The sequence below is a fragment of the Rhinolophus ferrumequinum genome, chromosome X (assembly GCF_004115265.2).
Source record: "Rhinolophus ferrumequinum isolate MPI-CBG mRhiFer1 chromosome X, mRhiFer1_v1.p, whole genome shotgun sequence".
Classification (NCBI taxonomy): domain Eukaryota; kingdom Metazoa; phylum Chordata; class Mammalia; order Chiroptera; family Rhinolophidae; genus Rhinolophus; species Rhinolophus ferrumequinum.
The window spans coordinates 10,573,583-10,600,492 of NC_046284.1; the positions used below are offsets into that span (position 1 = coordinate 10,573,583).

Sequence of the window (26,910 nt, forward strand, 5' to 3'; positions counted from 1 at the left end):
TAGTGTAATTCAAAGTGACAAATATGGCTTACCCTCTGGACTTTTGTACTGTTAGGTTGAGAAAAATGTGCGCTGTTTTCCTTTATATCTATATGTTTTTTTTCTTCCGAGGGGGTAGGTCCAACCCTTGAGCTACTGGTAGGTATGGAATTTGGTGGCATAATTTCCTTGGTAAAAAAAATACAAAACACCAAAGAGAACAAAGAATCAATTTTTAAGACTTTATTTAGCTCCATAATTGAATCAGTGATCGCGTTTTAAGAATATAAATTATCATGAACAGTTTGGGGAAACAAAATAAAATACAAAAAGCATGCAGTAAAAACCCCAAAAGATTTAATTAACTTCAGCCCAAAGAACCTTTCACAACAGAAGGCTAGACAGTATGTGAAAATTATGGCAATTTGGGGGGATTTTATTTTAAACAGGACCATTCATTGTACAGAGAGCATGCCCTCACTTCCCCCACCCCACAAAAATACTTTGAAAATCGCTACCAAAAAGCATATATTCAATGAAGATAAAAGTTAGGGTTATAAATTTTAAAGACTGGGAAGAGATGTTATATCCAGATAAAAATTTAAAGTATATACAATAAACACACACAAACTAAAAAAGCCAAAGTATGCAAGCCAGAAAACCTAAATGGTGTCCCCATTTTGTCTTAGTAACATTAAGTAATATTTGAAAAGTGCTTTTACACTTTTTGTTTTACATTTACGACTACCCATTTTCAAGATCACGCAATAAGACTAAAACGGGGTTAAAGTGAGCAATCCAAGTCACAGCATTAGAGAACAGACAGAGGCCATTATCTACAACTGTAACATTAACTGGCATGTCTGATAATCAGAATTTTTACATCCACGTTGCGTGCATATTACAGAGGCCTCTAAATTATTACGTCAAATAAAACAAGAAAAAACTTTTACTCTTATTAGGCAAACCAGAAACATGCACTAGAACATACCTCCTCTTGTGGAACATTTTTCTCATTTTCAGCCTCAATTCTCACCCTCACAACTCCTGACTTGTCCACAATCTCCTGAATCAGTTTTCCATTTTTGCCTATTACTTTGCCTAAGTTAAGAAATGAATAATTCATGTTTGGTTTTAAGAACACATACCTCAAACCAGTAGGTATACCCCACTGTAAACTATCACATTATTTTACATAAAACGTCAAAACGAAAACAGACTCTCCAAAAAGACAGTTAAACTGGCTTTCCATTTTATTAGGTCACCATTGTTTAAACTCCATTGGTGAGGTATTAGAGTTGATTAACACTCGTGAACTGATTGCCTAATTTTGAATTTTTAAGGCAATAAAAGATGGGCTCTTATTTTTCACAAAAGGGTGCTTTTGAAACTTGCTGGTCCAGTGGCGTGTATTGCTGGTTGTGCCAATTTCTATAAAAGGAATTAAGGGAAAGGATAGATACTAGAAAATACATTTCGCTCACTTATTTGACAATTTCAATTCTCTCTGCACCTCATTTAAATGTGCTTCTTCGCCCATGGTAAATGCAGTCATGCGCTACTCAATGATGGATACGTTCTGAGAAGGGCGTAGCTATGCGGTTTTGTCACTGTGCAAACATCAGAGCGCACGTACACAAACCTAGATGGTCCAGCCTGCTGCACACTCAGGCTACACGGTGCAGACTATCGCTCCTAGGCTACCAACCTGCACAGTATGTTAGTATACAAACCAACATGCGATTAAATCGAGCACAAGAGAAAATGATGCCATCAATAGAGGCAGTAAACACGAGACGTACGAGGCTGCTGCTGGGGTGACACGGCGTATTGTTTGACGGCAAACTTTTGTCCTTGTAAGTAGAAAGAGGACACTCTAACACAATGATAAAAAGTATAGCACAGTAAATAGATAAACTTGTAACAGTCATTTTATCGTTATCGAGTATTGTGCACTGTACATAACCGCATGTGCTAGACTTCACAGGACTGGCAGTGCAGTAGGTTTGGGTGTATCAGCGTCATCACAAACACGTGAGGAATGCGTGGTGCTGTGATGTCACAATGTCACTAGGTGATAGGAATGTTTCAGCTCCATTATAATCTTATGGGACCACCACATATATGCAGCCTGTTGTTGACCGAAACGTCATTATGCAGTGCATGACCGTATTTTTAGGATTTTATACGGCACGTTTATAAAAGATACTCTTAAGTTTTCAAGAGGCTTAAGCAGCTATTCATATATGTAAAAAAAGAAGTGCACATTCTTCAAGCCAATGTGTTAACAAAATATTTCCCCTGTGTATTACTCACAAATTATATCAGTATATTAAAAAGTGAAGGGGTAAGTCACAGAGTAAAAGATTAAGAAATCACACTTTAAGATAACTCAAAACCACAATGAAAATGCTCAAAGCCAGTTCAAGATTCAGTCTTACTCCATAACAACTGTTAAAACTCCCAAGACTTCAAATACCAGTAATAAACAGGGACTGGATCCTTACTCTTTTATAAAATTCAGTCGTATGATTAACTGGGAAATGACTGCTTTCATAGTTACCATCACGCATTAATGTAAAGTGACACATTACAAATGTAAGAACTACCAATTCCAGAAATCTCCACGCAAATTACATCTGATTCCAAGGGCTCTCCCCAGGGACCTAAAGCACCCTTGCTCGTACAGACCATGTTCATCATGTGCTTGCCCCTCCATCTCATCTGAGGTAGGGATGGGGAAAAAACTGGAAGCCAAAATTTGTTTTGAGCCAATCCTAGGTAAGAGCCCAGGGAAAGCCTTCTCAAACAGGATCTTGTGGCTTTCGTATCAGCACTGCCCTGGCACTCTGGCTGCGTGTGGCAGCCTCACTCACCCCCTTTATCTCTTTTGACTGGTCAGTGGTCAGGGAACAGAACTGACACCACTAAATCAGGACACCTGATCTAGGTGCTTTCGCCAATTATTTCTGGTCTTCTCTTTAAATGTAAAAGAGTGGGCGAAGTTACATGGAGACTTCCCATAGTTTGCTTTTAATCTATAAAAAGTTTAAAATGGAACTACTATACAACCAAGCAATTCCACTTCTGGGTGTTTATCCGAAGAAATCCAAAACACTTATTTGAAAAGATATGTGCATCCCTATGTTCATTGCACCATTATTTACAATAGCCAAGATATGGAAGCAACCCAAGTGACCATCAAGAGACAATCGGATAAAGAAAATGTTGTATGTGTACACACACACACACATACCAGGGGGTGCCAAAAAAATGTATACACATGACTTCTATTCATCTTTTGTTATTGGTATATATTATTACAATTTTAATATAGTTTTTTTTCCTTTCTTAAAATGTGTGTACATTTTTTTTGGCACCATCTGTATATACACAAACATATACACAATGGAATATTATTCAGTCATTAAAAAGAATGAAATCTTGCCATTGGTGATAACATGGATGGATTCACATGTTATGCCTAGTGAAATAAGTTAGACAGAGAAAGACAAATACCACATGATTTCACTTACATGTGGAATCTAAAAAAAACAACAACAAATGAATAAACGAAACAGAAACAGGTCACAAGATACAGAGATCAACCTGATGGGTGTCAAAGGGGAGAGGGGTTAGGAGGTACTCATAGCTTTGAAATGTATTAGATTTAGGAAACCACATTCAGATCTTCGACTCTGAGATAATTAAGAGTGCTATCGTTTTAAAGCCCCATAAGAGGGATCAGATATCAATCTACTCGAAATTATTAAGACCCCAAATTCCATTCATTTTGAAAAAATAAATTTAATTTTAATATATGTAAGATGTACACATATTACATATATTAAAGTGAAGAGGCTGTGCAAAATTTATCTTTCCGGGCACTAGTAGGTTTGAAGCAGCAAAGCAGTATCTTTTGCACACCTGCTGAAATGTAATCTTTGAGTATCACACTCACCAAATATTTTCTGTGCACTATAGCAACAGACCATATTTCAAAGATTAAGCTTCAATTTAATGATGCCTCGAGTGAGTACAAATGAAATTCTACTGGCATAAATTATTTACCTAACGTTTGGTTTTGCAGTGTATGTCAACAGCAATTTCTGACTCACCTACTAAGTTCCTAGGAACTTGTATGACATCTTCAGCAAATTCAAGAAAGCTTCTAGCCTTTTTCACTGCATCCTGATCCTAATAAAAAGGGGTAAAAGATTTAAGACAGAAGATGAGCCATCGGAAACACTGTCTTTTATGGTAGGAAAAAAAACTATGTAAAGAAACAAACAAACAAACCAACCCACATATTTACCTCTCCATAAATATGAAATGTGCAGGTATCTTCATCTAGATCTATGGCAGTGACCCCAGGTACTTTTCTCGCTTGCTGAATATTAGCACCATGAGTACCAATAGCTAGACCCATCAGATCTTCTCGAACAATAAATTGTTCATGAAACCTGGAGGCAAGCTGCCTTGAACTCTGAAGAGAAATGCACATCTGATTAATATGTTTTATCAACTATGGAGAACTGTATTTAGGTCAGCCATGTAAATTATCTTGACCCTGTATAGCAGGGGCCTATGAATGATAGTTTTAGTTGGAAACTAACAGGTTTTAGAAAATATCTCCCACAGCATAAGTTCTTTTTAGGTTAATGAAGGTCTATGCAATTTGATATATTTTTGTTAACAGGAAAGGGCTTGTTGACAATTTTCCAAGGTAACTTTTGAAAACTTGTTTGCAAGGCTGCCTTCGTTGACCAATGACATCAATAATGGAGTGATTAAGAAGCAGATCAAATGTTCCCAAATAAAAACCAGCTCACTGGGCCTGACAGACTCGATGTTATTTAACTAAAAAAGAAAAAAATTTACGTACCGTCTCTACAGAAAATTGTATTCACTTCATTTTTATTAAAGGGTATCGGTATGTAGACTTTTTTTCCTGGGAACAGTGCCATTTGTAGAACTCACCACTAGATACTATGGTCTAGACATCCCTCTGATGAAGTGATGACATTAAAATGACATCCTCCCACCCCAGCCCCCAACCTGAGGAAAGGAATCATACAAATGGTTGGCATAGTGATTAGACTGAATGATCACAGAATGTCAAAGGTTTACAGGTTATCGCACATATGAGCCTGCAACCTCCAATGAGATCAGAGTCTGTAAGACCTTGTGATCTGGATCCACAAGTGCCATGAATTCTTTCGAATATTCAGTGATGACTGAATGAAGTTCAACTGACACCCAAAACTTGTGGATAATCATTCTCTTTAAATAGTATTATCACAATTTAATATTTAGTTCTAGCATGCCATTAATGAAAACCAAACATATTAGTGGCTCATGTTGAAAAATGGAAATTTCTTGTCTGAATATGTGGATCTCTTTAATATTAGTAGTGAGGAAAGATAGGCATGCATACTAGTTTCTCATTATTCAACACACCTGACAATTTGAATGAATGAGTGTAACTCCTGTATATAATTTTAAAAGTACCATATCCTTTTTTGTAGGTTAGAGTAACAAAGTGTATCAAATATTCCTAGGACTTTTTAAAAGTCATGTTTTTTGAGTCCTGGTTCATTCTTTCACCTGGTTCATCCTTTTCAGTGCTAATTCACTGATAAATGTTAAGCCAAAGGTATGATAACAGATCATTTAAGAGATGTTTTAAGAGGAGGCATATGAGTATATTTCCATAATACTCACAACGGAAGTAAGGAGGCTGTTCTGGCCTGAAAGTTAGGAGAGAATCGCTAAAGAAACCACAAACTCGTGAACAGAGGGACATCAAGAGAGAGAGTCAAAAACAATTCAACGGACCTCCATGGCCATCAGAAAAACAAAGCAGCAAAAGGAGATACAGCAAAAGGAGATAAGAATGTCTCCTCTCCTGCTAAGAGTTCAGCCATCGCACATCAAGTTGGAAGGGTTTTACAAGAATACAGCCTTGACTACCTTTTCTCTTAAAATGCAGTTTGGAACTCCTTTTTCTCTTTGCTATTTCAACTCCACTGTCTTTTCCCTCTAATGAAATGAATAATGACGAGGAACTCTGGAATCTGACGGTACTATCCTTCAGTTGGCACATTAAACTCAAGTCCATCTAGTTTCTATGGTAATGGATGGAAGTACCAGATAGTTATCAATGGAAACAAATGTATGGTGATGGAAATTATTGGAGGATTAATAAAAGTAGATAAAATGCACCTTAAGAGACGAAATAGTAAGTTAGGGAAATAGCCTCTGGCAGGAATCTGAAGACAGGAGTTTTAAAGAGTGACAACCCATTAGAATGAAGAAGTTCTACACCCTTTTAAACAGAGATAAACATACATAATGAAAGGAATACGATTAGATATTTAAATACTCTCTAGTACTTTAACGATAACATGTTATAGGGAACAAGCATTGCCTCATTTTATTAGCAGCTTTGACAAACTTCTAGTAAAAGCGAGTTGACCAGAAGTTCCTTAATACACGTAACTGCCACTTAATTCTAAAACGTCAGGCACGAAAACTTTAGTATGACTATGCTTTGTACAATTTAATTTTTTAAATATAGAATATAAGGAATTGCTAAGAAACAACAAATAAAGGACGACCTGTCCACATCTAAGTTTTGTAACTGAACAGTTATCATTTCTAGATAGTCTTACAAGCAGCACGAGGGAAAGCCACATACCTCTAGTTGCTTACTGGCCTCTTCATTTCTCAGTATCAGGGACAGCTTAGTGCGCAGACTCCGAAAGTGCATGTCAATCAGCATGTGTGCTCGCTTTGAGGTGACTTCATTGATAGACTAAGAGGTATAAATTAACACCATTATTATCAAAGCAAATGCCCTACATGAAATACACCAAAACAGGTAACTCAGAAACACTCACCAAAACGACAAGCTGAAAATTTTCTGGATCATAACTTACAGAGAAGGCACCAACTGCCTTTTTAAAGTCCTTATGTGCCGATTCTTTGGCACACCTGGAAATAAAATAAATATCCATTGTGAAGTTAAGATGAATGATTACCAACTCCTGGCATAAATATATGCAAAGAGACTTGTAGATTCATATAAAACTTGAGTTATGCAACATGTGCTATATCCACTTAGAAGTTTAGTTCCTTTGCTGTACATCTCTGAAATGCTCAGCTCAATGAAGCATCTGACATTTCCGAGAAAGGAAAAAAACAAGTTATGCTCTTGGGGGATTACGGATGGACTCAGTTTACCAAAGGTGACATATTTAGGGGAGCCACTCTCCTCTGCAGGCCTCCTCATTTCAGTGACATGTAATTCAGTAGTTTTCTTGTGTCAACTGTTGAAAACTTTGGGGGATAGCTACAAGATGTCCAACTTTGTTGCTGCTTTTCTAAAGAAAAACTTCTGACTAATTTAAGGGACAGAGGGAAATAGAAATAGAGATGAATCACAAGGCACAAAAATGTACACGCCTACGCTATCTCTACATCAAAAAGCAGAAGTCCCACGTATTTTGAACTCCAAGTTAATGTTTATTTCAAGTGCAACATGTCCAAATCCCGCTTACTATATCCCCTTGAAGAAATCTTTAAAAAAAAAATTTCTTATCTAAAAAAGTCTTTAAGCATTACTGCACATCAAGAATTGTAAGAGACATAACCTTTTGAAATTTCGTTTGCTCTAAACTCATCACATATTTATCTGAAAATATTGGCTAAAGGGAAAAAACCTGGAGTAATCTTCCTTGTCTAGAATTTGATTTGTGACTTATGACAGAAAATGTGTATTAATGTTTCAAAATCTTAAAAATTATGTAAAGTTAGTTTACTTTAGAAAACAAATGTACAAGGTGTGATCACAAAATATAGTGAATGTTTAAATAAAAAAATGTATTACAGTAAAAGACACACGGCCATTAATCCCCCTCAAAATACTCCCCCTCGCTTTGAACACCACACTTATCCCATTGCTCTTGCCACTTTCTGAAACAGTTCTGGAAGTCCTCTTTCGCGTCGTTAGTTGCACTGTCGTGGCTGCCTCAATGTCCTGAATCGATTCAAAAAGTGTACCTTTCACGGTCATTTTGACTTTGGGGAAGAGCCAGAAGTCTCACGGTGCCAGACCCGGTGAATAAGGTGGATGAGGACACACCGTAATGTTTTTATTTGACAGAAATTGGCATACCAGACGCGATGTGTGACACGGAGCCTTTCTGTTGTGATAAAAAAAATATGGTGAATCCTGCTGCCGAGTGCCATCCAATGGAAAGGTGGGGATCTTCAATATAGGAAGCGGCACATCGAACAGTGGGTGACAAGTTTCAACTTGTTTGATGCAGTCGGGTGTGACGTAAGGCTGAAAGAAGGCACGTTTTAAAGTGTGCCATACTTCATCCTCCATCATGACAACGCTCTGTGTCACACATCACTTCTGATATGGCAATTTCTGTCAAACAAAAACATTCCGGTGAGTCCTCATTCCCCTTATGCACCGGATCTGACACCATGTGACCTCTGGCTCTTCCCCAAAGTCAAAATGATTCAAGACACCAAGGCAGCCACGACAGCACAACTAAAGACACTCACGAAAGAGGACTTCCAGAACTTCTTCAGAAAGTGGCAAGAACGATGAGGTAAGTGTGTTCGAAGTTGAGGGGGATTAATGGCAATGTGTCTTTTACTGTAATACATTTTTTATTTAAACATTCACCACATTGTTTGATCATACTTCGTATATTAGCTGTGTATCTAGTCCAGTAAGTTTAAACACGTGTGATGCTGGCTTAATTATATTACTGGAAAAAGCTAAATACAGCTTTTTTTTGTTTTTGTTTTATTATTTTCACAAATCAGTTTAATTGAATTTAAAAACTGATTTTTATTATTTTAAAATCTATATTCTTTTAAACTAATTGCATATCATCTGTTAAGTTCACAGCTGTGTCCTGTATACCAACTTACATCTGTCGTAAGTCTTCTGGCACGTCCAGTTTGATTTTGTGGAAAGTATCTTTTGTGGCAGGTTTGTTGGGATTCACTGACCGAAGACGCTCAACTGTGACGATTTCATTGTAAGTGGCGTCACATGCTGCATATTCTATCACGTAAAACTGAGAGAAATGAATAAAAGTCATTCCTGGTCAAAGTGTTTAAAGTAAGAGCAATAAGCCACACCTATTTAGTTATTTTTTAATTCGCTAGAGGGAAAAAAAAAACACCCTGTATTTGATCAACTAACATGAAACATACTGAACACGTAGAGAAAACATTTTAATGACTCAAGTTAGATATTACTTTTAAAACAGAAATCCAGACTGAAATGTAGTACCTGGGTTTAGAAAAGGGGAAATAGTATAAGAAAAAAAAAATTAAATTTGCATTTTCCTACCTCACCCTTTATCATCCTCACTTTAGCTAACCACCAACAGCAAGGCTCTTTCTCATTTGCTCTGGAATAAACCTACACAAAAATTACAACAGAATATTTCATGATTAACATCATTCAGAAATCTATAGATTATCAGACATCGAGGAAAATTTCGTAAAAAATGACCGTAGGTGTCTTTCAAACCCATATGCAGTATCCTTAAACCAGATTATACCCCTACAGCTAGACATACTTAATCAGAAACTACACTATTACCCAGGAGAGCCCTGTAAAAAGTGCTTTCCTATTTGTCTGTTCTACTTCAGTAATAATTAGTACTCTGAATATGAATACTCAAGAAAAGTTGTTCATAAACCTGGGCATAGTTTCCTTGGGTACTTTGAGAGCTATGAAAATGTATCTAAAAATGTACAAACGTGTTTTTGTTTTATTCTAATAGGCCAATAACTGGAAATTACTGATCTTGGCCTACTGCCAGGATCACTAAATGAATGGGTAAGGCCACTGACCACTCAGGCCACTAAGGACACCACTCTGGCATTATGTCTCCTGGGGACTAAGTGGACAGATGTTTGGTTCCTCTCTGGTCTCCTGTCCCCTCTCCACTAAAATGGACAACTCCACGCTAGCCAAGCCTCTGGATACCACCTTCCTGCTCTTACACAGTGTGGATCAGTTCTTCTACCCAATCTCTCTCATGACCACTTCAAAGTTCACTTGCGATGTACAGCATGGAACCTTTTGTGAAGACACGAGCAACTCAAGGTTAATAGGAAAAGAGACAACACAGTATACATGGAGAGGGAAACAAATAGTCAGAAGCAGAAAGACAAGGGGGATAGGGAGAAGACAGAAGAGGAGAGAGAGGGTTACAGAGCCTAACGCTAATAAGAAACTCAAGGCTCCAACTATCGTCTCCCTTTTACAACTGAAGTTAATAGCTATATAACACACTAACTAAATACAATTTAACCCAACCTACCTTTCCCTCCTACCACCGTAATTCCCTGCCAACTACGCTCTAGCCAGAGAAATATCCTGGCAATTGTTATGTTATATAATGAGGTCATTCTGGCAACAGAGTGATTGGTCCCCACCTGTCATGTGACTAAGTTGGGGGAAAAAAGTCCCCTTTACTCATCACTATTATGAGTATTCCTGATATAGACAGACCAAAAGACCTGATGTCTTGCCTCTTTTTTATAACCTAACTCCATGGTTATATAATACAGTAACTACATACAACTTAGTTTAACCTACCTTTTCCTCTTGCCATCATCAATCCCTTTTAACTCTGTTCTAGCCAGAGCAATAACCTCAGTTATGTATTATTGTTAGGCAGTACAGTGAGGTCACCCTAGCAATAGTGTCTCATTGGTCCCCACCTGTCATGTGACTCAATTAACAAAAGTTCCCTTTATCCATTCAAACACTATTCCGAGCACTCCTGATATAGACTGACCAAAGCTTCAGGAAGCTCGTAGTCTCCTGGGGGAAGGGGACAGTGAAAGGTCCTCAAGCATAAACAGTGTTTGGGATCCCTCACAAAACCAAGCCCAGTTCTTTATACCTAGTAGTTAGTGAGCACATTTTCAGTAAATCAACAGTACTTTATCCTATTTCTACTTTAAAAGTGTAGCGCAAAGAACACGGGCCTGGACATCCAGAGACGTTCCCTGAGCACTCTCTAAAACAGCACTATTGCCCCTATCTCACCTCCCATTCTCTTACAGTTGTTTTCTTTCTAGGACTTACACCGGCCATAGCTATCCTCACTAGAATGTGACCACATCAAAGGCAGTGGGCTCTTCTGTTTCACTGCACTGTCTGTACCTAGCATACAAAATAAGAATTCAAAGATCTAGGACACTTTACAAATGTCTACTTAGCTGCTGTCTGCATGCCATAAATGTTCTGAAGTTGCAATTACTAACAAGGCATTATGGAGAGAGAAGAGAAGAAGCTTAAAATGGAGTGTGTGAAAGGGGAGGATACAACATAGAGCCGACTCCAAGTGCCCTAAGCCCCCACCCCCAATTTTCAGTGGCTAGAGAAATCCCAAACACAATGCTTTTGTGAATGTCCAACATCTTCATAGCACCTTTTGGTCAAAAACATCAATGGCACATGAGCAGGTGCAAATACGAAAACTTGTAGGTGGCTTTTTAAAAATATACCGGGAGGATTTACTGCTACTTAAAGAAATTCTAGGATCACATTGTGTTACAAGCCATGAGGTTCTCTCCTTTGTCAGACTAACTTTCCTCATCTAAAGATTCAGAGATTGAGGGAAGTGGGCAAAGGAATACTAGTGGGCAAAGAATATCAGTGGTGACTTTAAAGACAGATGTGCCCGGAGTGCTTCTCAGGCAGCCGCATTTTAACATCATGCATTATTTCCAATCATTATTAAGACGGCTCAGTCAAAAGCACATGTCCAGCACAGCTAACATCCTTAAGGTGGCTGAAATAGTGTTACAAACAAAGGGTACAAAAGGCACAGGCAAATTAAATGCCCCCACTCCTTCCGGGCTTAGTAATTCGAAACTTACCTCAACTTCATCACTTTCATTTATATCTTTATTATAACCTACAGGTGGTGGGAATCTCACATCATGGAATGGAATCTGCCTCTCAGGCTGCCAGCTGCAAATAAGCAAATACACAAGTATTTAACATGCTTTTCGGTTTAATGGAAATAATGACCACGCTGCCATCAACTTTTGGTTAAGCGTGACCCTCTGCTTTTCTAGTTTCAAGAAGCAAATGCTTTAAAACTATCAGTGCTTTGTGGAGTGGGGCATCATGGCAATAGAGAGACACGTAAACGAGGTCTGCATGCAGCACCACACCTTGGTCGTTCTAGCTGGGCTATTTCACTAAATACAACAGACCAACATTACAATTTTCCAAACAAGTCTTTTTTCCCCCAATAATTTCAACCTCTACAAGTTCTAAACACGTAAGGCCACCACAGCCATTCCCTTTGAGGCTCAAATTAAATGTTAGAGTCGGTCAGCGTTAGTCATGTCATCACCAGACTTCGACTTGCAAAGGAATTTTAACCCCATTCCAATGACCACAGAAACTGGTCCTCAATGCCCTCTAATTCCCAAGCAAAATGGGGCAGTCAGCACATTAGCCATTCACAACTCACTTTTCCCCCTTTAAATTTTAGATCCCACGAGGTGGTCAGTTCTTGCCATGGATAGCTGGCGGCTGATGCACTGGCCTGGTGGGGTCTCCTAAACCACAGAAACCCAATGGAGACAGCCTATAGGAGTTCAGTAAGGTGCCTATGTTTTTGACGTTAAAATGATACGGAACAATTTTGAAAAACACCCAATCATTCTTTTATATCCACGATGATAGAAAATACTAAAAGACAAACTTTGCAAAAACATTGGAGGATTCAACTGCTGGAGCAGTCACTTATTGAGAAAAGTACTATTTTTTTTGTTTTAAAGAAGAGCTATGATATAAGAGAAACGTAGGTAATTAAGTCATAATTTGTGGAAATCTGATGAGGGCATATATTACACTGAACCCTTTGTCTGAATTATTATACACAGCTGAAAACTACAAAACAATAAAAAAATTGTCTACTTCAGGAAAGCTTTTTTATACTTACTGAAAAATAGTGACTTTAACATGTTACAAACTCACTGCTAAATTTGATTTGTAAAGGAAATAATAATATTTTTTTTGGTTCCAAAGAAAGAAGAATTATTTTAAGTCTTCAGTGTACAAAGATAAAAATTCAAATTCTTTATTCAAAAAATGTGAAATATGGAAGGTAAAAACAAAGTATCTAAAATAATTTGGTATTATAGTAACAGGAGTTCCTTTATGGTTGAAAGGGGAAATACAGTCTCAAGTTTTATACAACATTAGTTTTTTTTTTTTGTTTTTTTTTTTTTAACAGAAAAACAGAAAAGCAACAGAAGGAAGGGCAAAAAGTCTGCTTTGGTAAGGACTTATCAAATCCTGGTGATGTGCTCAAACCCAGCATTCAATCTCAAATATACTCCAAGAACACAAGGAAAAACAGTTGATCTATTTCAAATTCCAGGGATAGCAGATAGCTTGAAGAGAAACTATTATACAGCTATGGTACACGAGAGAATCAGGAGGTCCAAAGATATATTCATTCTAAGTTTGTAGGAGAAATCTGATTGCAAACAAAAGAGAAGTGATCTGAGAAATCAGTGTGTAAACTAGACACATTCTTAAATACCAAGGAAATGACTGTTTGCTTAATACTCTAGATTAAGGACTACAGGAGAAACTAAGAGTGGCAAACAAAGATAACTCTCCTTTTATGGGAAACAGTGTTTACCTAGTGATGGGAACAAGCAGTGAAGAGCACAATTACAAGACAAAAAATTACCCTCCACGTTATCAAAGATTCCCCTGTGAGAGGTGTGATGCTGTTTTCCAGTGTATAACCATGGGTACTAAAACATCGAAGAGGCAGATCCTGGAACTTCTGGCTCTTTGTATTCAGAGAAAGGTATTTGATCATTCAAACTGTAATTTGGACTGAGATTATTAGTCTAGAGCTGAGAATAGGGCGGGATATTCTAAATCCTTTCATCTCTGTCCCCTTATATGCGTTTTATGCATCCGAGAATACTTTGTCCTGTTGATAGCTAAAAGAATCTGAGAACAGTCTAATTACAGTAAGTCTGGGTCAGATACTACCGTGTTTCCTGAAAATAAGACCTATCTGGACAATCAGCTCTAATGCGTGTTTTGGAGCAAAAATTAATGTAAGACCGGGTCTTATTTTACTATAATATAAGACCCGGCCGTATATTAATTTTTGCTCCAAAAGATGCATTAGAGCTGATTATCTGGCTAGGTCTTATTTTCGGGGAAACACAGTACTATATTTTAATAGATTTCTTGAGATACAATTCACATACCATATAATCCATTCATGTAAGTATATGTACGATTTAATGGTTTTAAGTATATTCACAGATATGTGCAACCATTACCAGTCAATTTTAGAACATTCTCATCACCTCAAAAAGAAGTCCTATACTCTAGCTATGGTTCCTTATCCCCGCCGCCCCCGCCATCCCCACAGTCCTAAGTAACTGCTGATCTGTTTCTTCTCTCTCTAGATTTGCGATCTGCTTTTCATATAGTATTAATTCTCTTGGCACATGAAAGCCAAAACATTGTAATTGTTGACCATTCTTCAGAGTTCAGTAAAATCCTAAGATCATGACCACATCCATACTTTGGCTAAGGAGTTTATACGTACTTGGGATCCTGAATGGCTATTCTGAGAATAGCCTTTATCAGAATTCAAAAAATTTAGTCAAGAGACTGGTCTGCCCCCTCCAAAAATGTTAACGTCTATATTATTGATGACTTGCAGCTAGGGACATCATGCAGCTAATGTCCCTAGGCCTGTAAGTCTTTTTATTTACTCATCTAGCAGAAGAAAGCAGAAAAGAACAGTTACCACTATTATTGATTATAAATATATGAAACAGATCAAAAACAAGTTAATAGGTAAACATGACTATTTCCTCTAAAATATACCAGAAAAGGAACACCACAGATTTTCGATTTAATGTTACAAAACTCACATTGATTTTACCAAACACCTGGAAATCCATTCATTTTCATCTTTTAACAATTACAAATATTCCTATCCAAACTCTCAGTTACTGATACAGAAGAATCTGGTTTCTTTCTTCACATTCAAGGAAACTGAGATGCAAGGATCAAGATTAAACAAAAGGGATCTGTGAGGTGATTAGCAGAACACTGTCCACTGGTTTACTATTGAGTTGTTCAGGAACTTCCTGGTCAGTAACATGACGATCCATTCCTGAAAAACACTCAAACTAGACTTGAGTTTTTAAAACGAGGAGTAAAAAGAATAATTAGCATAAAATATTAAAGAACCTAAACGCTAAAATTATATCAAGACACTTACTTGTTTTCAAATGCAACCGTTATTGAATCTTCATGAACATCCTTTACAAAAGCCTGTAAAAAAAATAAACAGTTAAATTAACTTCTAAACTTCAAGATCATTTGTCTTTAAATTTTACAGAGGTCCCATTTTATTTAAGAGGAGAATGGAGCTTCAAATGCAAGTCTGTCATTTTGTGAGGCTCACTCATGCACGAATCACACCTGTATTTAGCCACCTACTATGCGCTAGGCCCTAGGCATACTGGTTAGTTAAAACATGAAAAAAAATCACTCCGGAGTTCAGCAGCTAATAGAAGAGGGGGAGAGGGAGGAGAAGAGAGGGAGACAAGTAAGTTGAAAATTACAGTGCAGGTGGTGAGTGCAAAGCTGGAGGTATACTTTAGGCTAGAATTACTGGAAACTAAGAAGCTAGTTCCAGAGCCACACGTCAGCCACTACAGATCTGCTGTTTACCTACCTTTTCCTCCTTAATAAAATTTTAGGAGTATACAATAAATGACTAAATATAATCACAAATCTATGTATATACAAGTACACTAAAATTTTCTTTAATAACAACACGCTGCTAATACCACTACCGTGTTTCCCCGAAAATAAGACCTAGCGGGACCATCAGCTCTAATGCGTCCTTTGGAGCAAAAGTTAACATAACACCTGGTCTTATTTTACTGTAAGTATTTTACTTATATACTTATTTTACTTATAGTTATATGCTTATTTTACTTATACTTATATACTTAGAGTAAAATAAGACCGGGTCTTATATAATATAATATAATATAATATAATATAATATAATATAATATAATACTGGGTCTTATATTAATTTTTGCTGCAAAAGACGCATTAGAGCTGATGGTCTGGCTAGACCTTATTTGCGGGGAAGCACAGTAAAAAGTCCAATTACCAGACTTTAATTAAATTCTCAATCTCACGGTCACTTGGAGAAAAAAGCAGTATTAAAGTACAGAGATTTAAATCTTTTAAATCTGATGACGCAATCGCTAGTAATCTGTAGAGAGACATAACAAAATAATAGCTAATTACTGAGAATTCTTTAATCAGCAAGCTGTCTGTAATTCTATAAAACTAAGTTTTTAACAGGTGCAGAAAAGGTTTTGCTTTTGTTTTGACAATTAGAGGAGTAGGCTAAAGCACAAAGGAACCCAAGGGGCTTTATATCTTAATTCATTTTAAAATGACTTGAGAGATTTCACCTTCTTACTGGAATCTGTCCTGTACATGTTTCTGTCCTTCTATGGTGTCTCCCTACCTGCAACGTAGGCTGTAAAAGACCCTTCATGACTTGGCCCCACCTGCTCCTCTCAGCAAGCTTCATGTTTCACATCCTTAGAGGGGGTGATCCAGCAGCACTAAAATACGTGGGCCTCTCTTCCTAAAGGCTATTTATTCCTTCTTTCCCACTGTCCTTCCCCTCTTGTCAGCCAGCTATCGCCTCGCCTACTGGTCTTTTAGGTTTCATTTCAGACGTCACCTCCTATGTATGAGAAAACCCAGAAGACCAGGTTAAATTCTGTCCTCCGCATTCTTAGTGCAGCCTAGGCTCATCCCTACTATAAAGTTACCTCACTGCATTTACCGTTGCCTATTTTCCCACTAATAGGAAACTTCCTGAGGGTGGGTGACAGGTCTTATTTGATTTATGGTTGGACTTCAGAGCACCTACTGACTAAGAACCCAAGGGATAGTTAGGAAGTGGGTCATTGCCTAAGGGGTTCCTATCCCAGCCTTGGAGGAAAAGTATGTGTGTGTGACAGGGAAGGTATGTGGATCAGGGAAGACTTTAAAGGTTGAGAGAATTAGCCCCACAAAAGGGAGTGGCGGATGGGGAGGCACGCCAGGAACAAAGGCTTAGACCTGAAAAAGCATAGTGTTTTCAACCAATGGTGCTGAAACCACTGGGTGTCCACATGCAAGAATAAATGTTGACCTTAACCTCATACCATGTACAAAAATCAACTAAAAAGTGCATCAGAGATGGCAAGGTAAGAGCCAGAACTATGAAACTGTTAGAGGAAAACTCGGTAGTAAATTCTGATGATTTTGGATATTGGGAAGATACGTAGTTTGGATGAAGACCGTTCTTTAACTTACGTCTCTTGACTAACTGGCACCATTTCTGGCATATCGTAGGTGCCCAATAAAAGTGTTAAACAAACAAATGATTCAAATGTAAATATCTTGGTAAACAAAAATGTCTTTAAAAGCCTGAAGTTAAAGATTTTTTAAAAAAACTGAAACTTCCCAAAATATCAAATTACAACATATCAGTCACGTATTAGTTAGCTGCTTCCAAGAAAAGCAATGGCAGGTGAGGCAGGGCCCTGGTAAATTTATATGAAAGCTACATAAAGAGACACCAAACTTCTGCAATTGTGCTTAAACGAACAAAAGCAAAGCTATGCTAAAGGAAGTTTCCTTGTAAGACTGAGGGGGGTTATAATGGAATTCAGGTGTTGTGCAATACCCGAAAATGGCTAAATTATCATTTTAAGTTAAGCATGTGTATATATCTGTATAGTTGCTGGTTTGAACAGGGGGAAATCCATTTTCTTCCTATGATTTTGACCTTGCTTAGTTTTTCTCAGCTACAGTTAAATCACGAACATTTTCTATAGCCTATTTTGAGGACTCTAGTTCAATACTGACCATGATGCCTCAGACTATACTATCTTTAAGAAGGGTGCAAGCCCCAGGGCTCTAAGAGGTTGTTTGTCTTACTATTACTTTAGGAGCAGAAAGGCTTGATTTTGAGATAAAACTGCAGGAACTGGTGGCTCTTCGCTTTATCCAATTAAGTCTCCAAAACTGTGGAGAATGGGAAGAACAGACCTCCCCTATTGCTCTCTTCACATCACGGCTAACACCAAATTACCAATGTGCTTTTGGGGGTTGGGATTAGATTAAGGCTCCTATTAGGAGGTGACCTCTGATTTATCAAGAAGGGCATTGCTTCGGTCTTCATCCTTGTCTAAAGTTTCATGTTTGCATGTCTTGGCAGTACAGCTGACCCTTGAACAACATGGGTTGGAACTGCGCATGTCCACTGACACATGGATTTTTTTCCCCACTAAATACCTGTACTGTTGTCGACCCAAGGTTGACAGTCTGTGGATGCAGAGAGCCAACTGTAGGCATCGATCTACACAATTTTATACAGGGGACTTGAGCATCTGGGGATCTGGGGATCTGGGGATCCGCGGGGGTCCTGGAACCAACCTCCTGTGGATACCAAGGGGCAACTAAGTTTTGGGGGAGGCAAAAGTTATGGGCGAATTTTCGGCTGCACGGTGTGGGGGGGAAGAGTATGGGACCCCCAAGCCCCGTGTTGTTCAAAGGTTAACTATAATTAACATTAGTTCCTTACTGTGTATCATATGCTGAAAATGTCAAGCCCTTTAGTTAGCTAAGAGTCTTTGTTACAGCTGCGTGGAGAGCTGTTCTCATTCAATCAGGTGTCTTTCCAACACTGTTGCCCTTGTCTAAACCTGTGCAATCCACCATAGCAGCCACCGGTCATACGTGACTATTTATATTTAAATTCATTGCATTAAGTGAAGTAAAAAACCAGTCTCCCAGTCACTCTTGCCACATTTCAAGTGCTCAGTAGCCACACACAGCTTGATGCTCCCTGTAGTGGCCAGCGCACGGAAGGCCGATTTCCGTCATCGTGGAATGTTCCACTGGACAACACTGATTGAAAACGTTTGCAAATGTCGGGAACTGTTTTCAAAGCCACATTAAAAGCACTGTGAAAGTCACTCTCATGACTTCATTGCTATACATACTGGGGGCGCCAAAGAAATGTATACACATTCTAAGAGCTGTTAACACTTTGGTCAGCGTGGCTCAAGCCGTAGCTCGCCGTCATCAGAAGTGTCTGGACGCTGATGGGAACCACTTGGAGCACCTCTTATCACTGCAGAAGTCAAATGGGACTTGGATTCATCTTTTATATACTAATGCCGTTTGTTTCCTTTCTTAAAATGTGTACATATTTTTTGGCACCCTCTGTATTTTTTCTATTTGCCAAGAGTTATTGCTCAGTTTATTCAGTCATTCGTCACATTTGCCTACTTCCTAAAATCAAAATCCCCCAAAGGAGGAAGAACTGCAACTGTTGTGACTATTAAAAAAAAAAAAAAAAGAAAGAAAAAAAAAGCTTTCAAAGGCTCTGAAAGCAATTCCGGATGTAGTGTCAGAAATGGTTTGAGTAATCCTCACAGCCTACCAGGGCCACTGCCTTAGAGTTAAGGAGGCTTATCTGTATATGGACCCTTGCACGACTGTTCCAAAATAAGTCATTTTTTGGGTCACTGTTTGCATATTAAGTGAATACAGAAGGCATGTAATCAGTATAATAAATGAAACTCCTCAGTTGCTTCTGGCCCACACTCACACCAAGGACAGAGGCTTCCTATGACTTCCAAGGCCTTTTACCAAACTGCCACTTTCAGCAAGGCCCCCATCTCCCTGCTTCTCGTTACACTGTCGCCAATAACCCTCCTTTTGGCTCTGCCCCTCCCGTACCCCACCACTCCTGCCCTCTCTTCCCTGGCCACCTCCAGAGTACCACCCCTCCCCAGCCCCCACCAACCTGGAGAACTACATTTTATTGTGATCCCTACCCATCTACATCAAGCAAAGTGGGTGTTTGGGGAGGGGGATCAGAGAGGTTACCAAAGAAGGGAGACGGAGTGGGTCTGAATGAATTCACTGGACTGAAGGAGAGCAAGGGCTCTTGTAAGAGTCAGTAAACTTAGCGGTTAAGAGTTTTGCAGTGAATGAGACCTAGGGCCAACATCACGGTTCTACCACATCATAACTATGGGACTCTCCAAAAAGTGTTCTCTGGGCCTCCGATTCCTCATCTGCCAGGGACAGATGGGTGCAGGGAGACTGCACCTGCCTTCTAAGGTTGTGAGCAATTTAATGAAATCACACATGTCTAGTGAAGGTCTGAGAGGTGCAGCAGAAGAGAGGCATACTTTATAAAAGGTGCAGAACCATAAGTGCTCTGGCATTTGAGAAAATTACACATCAACAAAAGCACACTTTTAAAAAGATTTAAAAATTGGGATAAAAAAAGAAATGGCTGTTTCCTCAAAAAACAAAAAAAAAGGCTCTTTCCTAAACAACCTCTAAAAGGTTATTTAGACTCTGAGAAGGGAAAAAAAAAAGTGAGGAAAATGTGTGGGGTCTGAGAAAGGTGCTTAAGTGCAGCTAAAGACAGACAAAGGGTCCTTAGCAGGGGGAATAAAGAGGAAATCAAAAAATCATTCTGGGATCTGCAACTTACAGGCAACTGGGCCAAAGAGGCGATCATAAAATCATACTTACCAAAGTGTGTAATGACTAGAAATCCAATTCAAGCATTACATTACCGGGACTGATGAAACTGAAAAGCACGTCCATCTCTATTTGGGTGAACTCTTTCTCTCCCCACTCCTTAGTTTAGTAAACTCTCTCACAGACACGAACTGCTGGTCACAAGAGAGGTTACTGTGTGGAGCACCTTCAGTATAAGCCCCTGACCACCACTGAACACATCCACCACATTATCACTGAAGAGAGCGTGCAATGCAACGTAATTCTCATTACAGAAAACTTCGAGCACCGCAAAAGAACCCTCCTCAAGAAAACCTGTAAGAGGTAGAGGATAGGGACACATGAAATGTGATAAAACATGATTCAAACCCAAAGCCTCATATGCAAAGCGGGTTATCACTTTGTCACCCTTTGTATGTGGGCACTAACAACATAAGAGAATGAACGACGAAAAGGGAAAAGTACAAGAAACCTCATCAACAAGTGTTCCAACCGCAGCACACGTCCAGGAATACTTGACTTCACTTGGGCATTTACCACAAATTCTGAAACAAATGACCTCTTTCTGATTCACCCTGAACCAGAGACAACACACCAGTGCAGAGAGAATACTATTAAATGAGTTCCAAATTTTCCTGTGTGTATGTAATCTAACTTTTGCATACTTTAGTTTTGATGTGCTCCCAATGTCAGAAAAGCAAATGTCATAGCATTGTCAAAGATTTCTCACTTTACCTTTCCTTAATAGACACCCATATGAAGAATTACAATGTAATGTGTCAAAGTGCAAGAGTTAACAAAAAGGAAGCCGATACAAGCTGAATATTTCTCAACATCTTTGTATCAACATTAAAAAATTTCACATCTTTGTATCAACATTAAAAAATGGTAACATAACCTTTGCAACTATATTTACAGAACGCTAAGGCAGTTACAATAACAAATACAATAAAAGATTACAATGAAATCGAAAAACTGGCAGGAAATCCAATCCAATTCATTTCTTCAAGCTAAATTTCATCATTTCAGGAAGTCAGACTACCTGATGTCAAACCCCAGACCTGATGCTTACTAACACGGACGCACTTACCTAATCTGTCTGTCCGTCTACGTCCTCACCTATAAAACGGGAATAACGACAGTACCTCAGGATTGTGGGAGAGGACTAAATACATTAAAAGAGGGAAAATGCCCAGAACGGTGCCTGGTACCTAGAAAACTCTCAGCACCTGTTAACAGTTATGATAATCCTGTGTAGTCATCTCAGGAAGCACATTCCCATAGTGGGCAGTAATCAGAAACCCAATTATTATACCACTGAACTTGGTTTTTAATGAATCATTTGGAGGTTTTCAGAATGGGGGAGTATGAAGTTGGAAAACGCACAGTTTAAAGGGGGAAAATGTTGCTTCCACAAAGATACTAAACAGTAAAAAGGTTATTTAGATTTGGGGAAGAAAAAAAATGTGGTTGACCTGAATAATTCACTTACTCGAAGTACAATAATAACACCTGTATGCAAAGTTAGATCTAGAGACTTCAGCAGAACCGTGAACAGTGCCTTACGCAAGTTTATTTGTAGTAAAAACAGTGATTTCTAGCAGGCTATGTAGCTGACATGTTGGGCCACATGAGTCGTCATTAAAACAATTTCGTCCCGATTGTACATTTTGTCGTTATTTAGCTACTAGTTCCATACTACTACTCACCAAATTAAAGTGTGTCCTCAGATCCCAAACTTAAAAACATAAAACACAGTGAAATATAGACTAACAATAAGAATGCAATTTATTATATTTATCCATATTACATTATCAGGTAGCATATTTTCAGAAAATGAAAAGGTGTATCTTGTGTTTCCAACATATGATTTATCCATCTTTAATAATTTTCATCCTACTATACAAAACCCAGGAATTTATGAGTATTGGAATGACATTCTAGATCTAAAATGGAGTTAATTCATTACCATTCTCAATATATCAAAACTTGCAATCAAAAACAAACAAACAAAAGCCTACTATACTATTTTAGGCAGATGGCCCTAAGAAGAAAGACCTTGCTTTAACAGCATTTGTTTAGGAAATGTTTTGTAAAGATTTTGTGGGGTATAATTCCAGTGTCTTCATGTCTTAAATAACATAAGGCTCTATAAGTTGTACACGTGACTACCTTTTTCCAAGTCAAAGAAATACTTAAGTATAATAGTAGTGGCTCTGACAATTACTAAATTTAACTTACAAGTTTTAAAGAATAAACACCAGAGGGAAAAATAGAAATGAGTTGTTAAACTCTTAGGGTTCAGGTTTCATGGTTCTGTTAATTCTGAATCCTGAGTTTGAGTTATTTTTTAGAGAAACAATCCAACTGTTCCCAGCATATACTCTATCCAGTGTATATTGCAAGGGTGGCCATGTGTTCAGAAGATGGAGAATAGTCCTTTGCAATATGGCGGTTCTGTCAGGCAAATCAAAGTCTGAATTCAATTATACTGAAGTCGTTTGAGTTGTTTAGTTTTTAAAGGCTTTTCTATCAATTTGAGGAACCAAGTTCCTTTTTTTCATAAATGTAACATTTCTTCATAACAGTTCATTTTTTTTATTGGTCTTTATTTCTCATCCTTTCTACCCATCTCACTGGACAAGCAACTCAGTTTACTTTTGCAACTCAGCAATATTTTGAGTCTTATAAAATTTTAATCCTTCTTCATTATAGAAACTATTTTTCCACCAATACAGACCATTTGAGATTTTCTTAAAAACAAACCGAATTAAATAAACATAACAGCAATTTCTTTAAGCACATTTGTTCAAGTTTCACTTCCCCCCAGCCCCAAGGAACTACAGGACAACCCATTTTTTTATTCACCTTTACATTAAGCAACTTTGTTAAAAAACAAAAAGGGAGGACTACTGGCAAAGATAGAGGGCATTTGTTATCTTCTAATGAGTTTGCAAGCAAAATCATGCGAGCAAACATAGGTTGCTGGAGAACAATACATCCTTCAGATCGAGCTGTGCTACTTGCTACTCTATAGCAAGCAAACTCCACTAAAAGATACATAGTGGCATGCGATCTAAACTAAGGTCATAGATTAGGATACTGTTCAAACATTAGCCCCATTCATATTTATTAATAGTGTCACAAATCTAGTGAGCAAAACTACCAGTCTTGGAACCAGAATAATTCTACACAAACTTAACCAGCAGAAATTATGAATCACTGAAATAAACGCAACCAAAATTTTGACTGCCCAGTCCCCTGGAACAATTTTATATTGGTGAGAGTGTTAAGAACATAAATGTTGGATTATTTCCTCCTCCTTTTACAGTGAAAGGTTTTATCTTTTTGCTAAATGTATGGTACAGTTTACATGTACATGCTTCACTCACTTACGAAATATATTAATTTGCAAATACTTCCAAAAAATTGGTAAACACATAGTTAGTAAGTCAATTTTTGTTACTTTCCTTTAGCGAAAGGGGGTCTCATCTGAAACGTTTAAGTGATCCCGTAATAATGGTAAGAATCGTGTTGGACAATGGCAATAGCTAATTTCCATGCTTCCTTTCATATGCATCTTCTATTGAGAAAAGACTGTAGTAAAGTGAGATAATACTTGCTGAAGTTATAGAGGGACATTGAAGAGGAAATGGGAATTTATAGATTAGCAGATCTATGGTATGTACCAAGACGCACTGCTGATAGGTCAAAATATTTTTAATTCTCCTTCTAAAAATGTAATATATTAGTGATCTGCATAGGTGTAACTTAAAAAAGAAAAACCCACAGTAAACCATGTATGCCTATTTAAAACCCCCACAATACAATCCACTGCAACACTGCACATTCAGGGAAGACAGTCAAGTACTTACAGCACAAAACAATTGTTTCCACTCACTTTAAAAAATTCCCTAGTAATAACATTTAGTTAATTTCCTGAAGTTTGATAGCATGTATGCAGGTCTTTGGAGGGTTAAAATTTTGTTTTTTAAGTAGCAGAGTTGCTAATGATTTTAGATGCTGAAGCATCTGTATTCCTGAATTTGTCCACATTTGTAACAAGGGAGGGGGCCGAGAACATTGAAGACTGCCAACTTCTTTAATGCATTAGTCGGATAAGTATCTTCCGAAAAGTTTGGGATCTAAAAATCTCTTCTGAAATCCACAAAGAGAGGGCACTAAAAATCAGTTGCCATTGTGATTTGGTACTGACTACAGCTTCTTACTCCTCTTTCTTCAAACCCCTTGCCCAGAACAGTGGAGCTCTCCGAAGTCCCAATGCTGGACCGGAAAACAGAAGCCAAAGGAGATCTCAAACCCTCTGTGCAAGGCAGGAGGCGGCTCGACGGAAGCGCCCCCCGCTCTTCGGCAACTACCCACACGTCAGGCCCGGAACCCACTGGGAGAGAATATTTAGGAAAAGAGAAATAAGCCGTTGCCGTCACTTCGCGCGGATACCGGCCCTTCCCGCCGGGATCTCGATCGCGTACCTGCCGCCGGCCCTTGCCCACCCCCAGCTCTGCCTGGCAGGGATCGTCCCCCGAAAGGGCACCCTCGCCTCCTTGCCGCTTCTCATTCCGACAGGCGCCAGGGCCTCTTGTAGGAGAGGCAGCGGAGCTCGAGGGGCTTTCTACAGGCCCCAAGTCCGGTCCTTCCCTCCCCAACAACATCCCACCTAGCGCGCCCTGGACCCCGGGCGCGGCGCTCGGGAAGAGGGCCCCAGGCCTGCCTCCCTACGAGGCCGAGAAGAAAAGGGAGGGAAAGAAGGGCGAAGATGGGGCCGGCCCTGGAGCCAAGTACCTTGTAGAAAGCGCCATTGGAGCCCCGCACTTCTACCACCAGCTCCTCCATCTTCTCGACAGCCCTGCTGGCGCCGGGAGCCCGCCCCCGAGAGGTGGGCTGCGGGCGCTCGAGGCCCAGCCGCCGCGCTACCGCACGCCCCCCGGTAGCGGCGCCGCGGTCACTGCCTCCGCCTGCGCTCGCCGTCGGCTCAACGCCCGCTCCGAGGCGGCCCTTCACCGGAAGTGAAACCGAAACGGAGCCGAGCGCCTGACTGAGGCCGAACGCTCCAGCCGCTCCGCGTGTAAACAGTGAAACCGCATCACGTGACCGACGCCGCCCCTCCCCCCGCGGGTTCGGCCCCTCGGCCCCGCCCTCTCTCCCTCCGCGCGGGCCCTGGAGCGCACGCATGCGCGCAGCTCCTACTCGGCTGAGGGGCCGGGCCCAACGTAAGGCGCGCGGGCTTGGCGTGCGCAGACTTAGAGGAGGGCGGGAAGGCGGGAAGGGCGGCGACAGGTCGTACCTGCTGGCGGAGGTCAGGCCGCCTGGTGTCGCCAGGCGAGGGCTAGAGTGCCCATCCCTGTAGACCTGCAAGGGGAGGCGTGGGAAAGGGCCTCCCGTAAAGATCAAGTGCATTCATTTATCTGAGTCCTGGCTGGCTGGGTGTGGAGGGTTTTTGTTTTGGTTTGTTTCTGTTTAAGTGGGGCAGAGCCTGGTTGAGGTGGAGCTGGAGTGGGGCACAAGAATAAAGGTGAAGAATTAGATTGAAGAAGACAAGACTTTGAACTAGTAACAGTGGCAACCACTGCGACCCCGGCCTGTGTGACCCTTAGAGGCAGAAGGTGAGAGTAACGCCGCTCCCTCCCCCAAGACATTTTGGGCTTTCCTGTGGATACATCCTGTGTCCTCCGAGAGGCGATGCAATTGTGTCCGGACCTCTGGAAACGTTAGTCCTGCCTCAGAGCCAGCACTGATCCATGCGCTTCCCTTCCCTCCATTCAGTTTCATAGCTTTACTTGACATATGTAAAAAATGTGTTACACACTTGTTAATTTAGTTACTTAGTTTCCCTACTATTTCACTTACGCCTACCCTGCACCAGAGGGTGTAATGGGCGTGTGGATGGCAGTCACGTACATCGACAGGGGCTCAGGCACCTGTTTCCTTGCAGCCCTCACCCTTCACCCTCCACAGAAGAGCAAACCCCAACTCGTTCTCATCCTTGCCTCTGCAGCCTGCTGTATCCACCTTGACCTAGGTTTCATTTTGAAGGCTTGTATCCAACGGAGAAGTTGCTTGAGCCCATCCTACTGCCAGGCACTGGGCTAAGTGCTAGTGAGACCTTGGTGAAGAAAACAAGGAAACAGACTGTCAGCATTGAACTTGGACCCCCGAGGCCTAGCTGGACATAAAGCAAACGATCAGAAGAGTTCATATGGAGTTGCAACTGTGATAAG

The 26,910-nt window shown here is 39.7% G+C and overlaps 1 protein-coding gene across 16 annotated transcripts in view; it reads right to left on the minus strand.

The window, feature by feature from the left end:
* FMR1 (fragile X messenger ribonucleoprotein 1) overlaps positions 1-25,768 on the minus strand; it is a 38,238-nt gene extending 12,470 nt beyond the window's left edge. For 12 of the 16 annotated variants that reach the window (XM_033105036.1, XM_033105147.1, XM_033105129.1 and 9 more), the window contains exons 1-11: positions 25,475-25,768; positions 15,321-15,373; positions 11,914-12,007; positions 9,362-9,433; positions 8,935-9,083; positions 6,882-6,975; positions 6,680-6,796; positions 4,295-4,465; positions 4,098-4,176; positions 971-1,080; positions 33-167 (exon numbers count right to left, since the gene is read on the minus strand). In XM_033105036.1, coding sequence (XP_032960927.1) covers positions 33-167; positions 971-1,080; positions 4,098-4,176; positions 4,295-4,465; positions 6,680-6,796; positions 6,882-6,975; positions 8,935-9,083; positions 9,362-9,433; positions 11,914-12,007; positions 15,321-15,373; positions 25,475-25,525 — 1,125 coding nt within the window. In that variant the 5' untranslated portion in view covers positions 25,526-25,768. The remainder of the gene's footprint in view (positions 1-32; positions 168-970; positions 1,081-4,097; positions 4,177-4,294; positions 4,466-6,679; positions 6,797-6,881; positions 6,976-8,934; positions 9,084-9,361; positions 9,434-11,913; positions 12,008-15,320; positions 15,374-25,474) is intronic. The other 4 variants (XM_033105064.1, XM_033105104.1, XM_033105119.1 and 1 more) reach the window with 1 other exon arrangement.
* Positions 25,769-26,910: the final 1,142 nt, after the last annotated feature.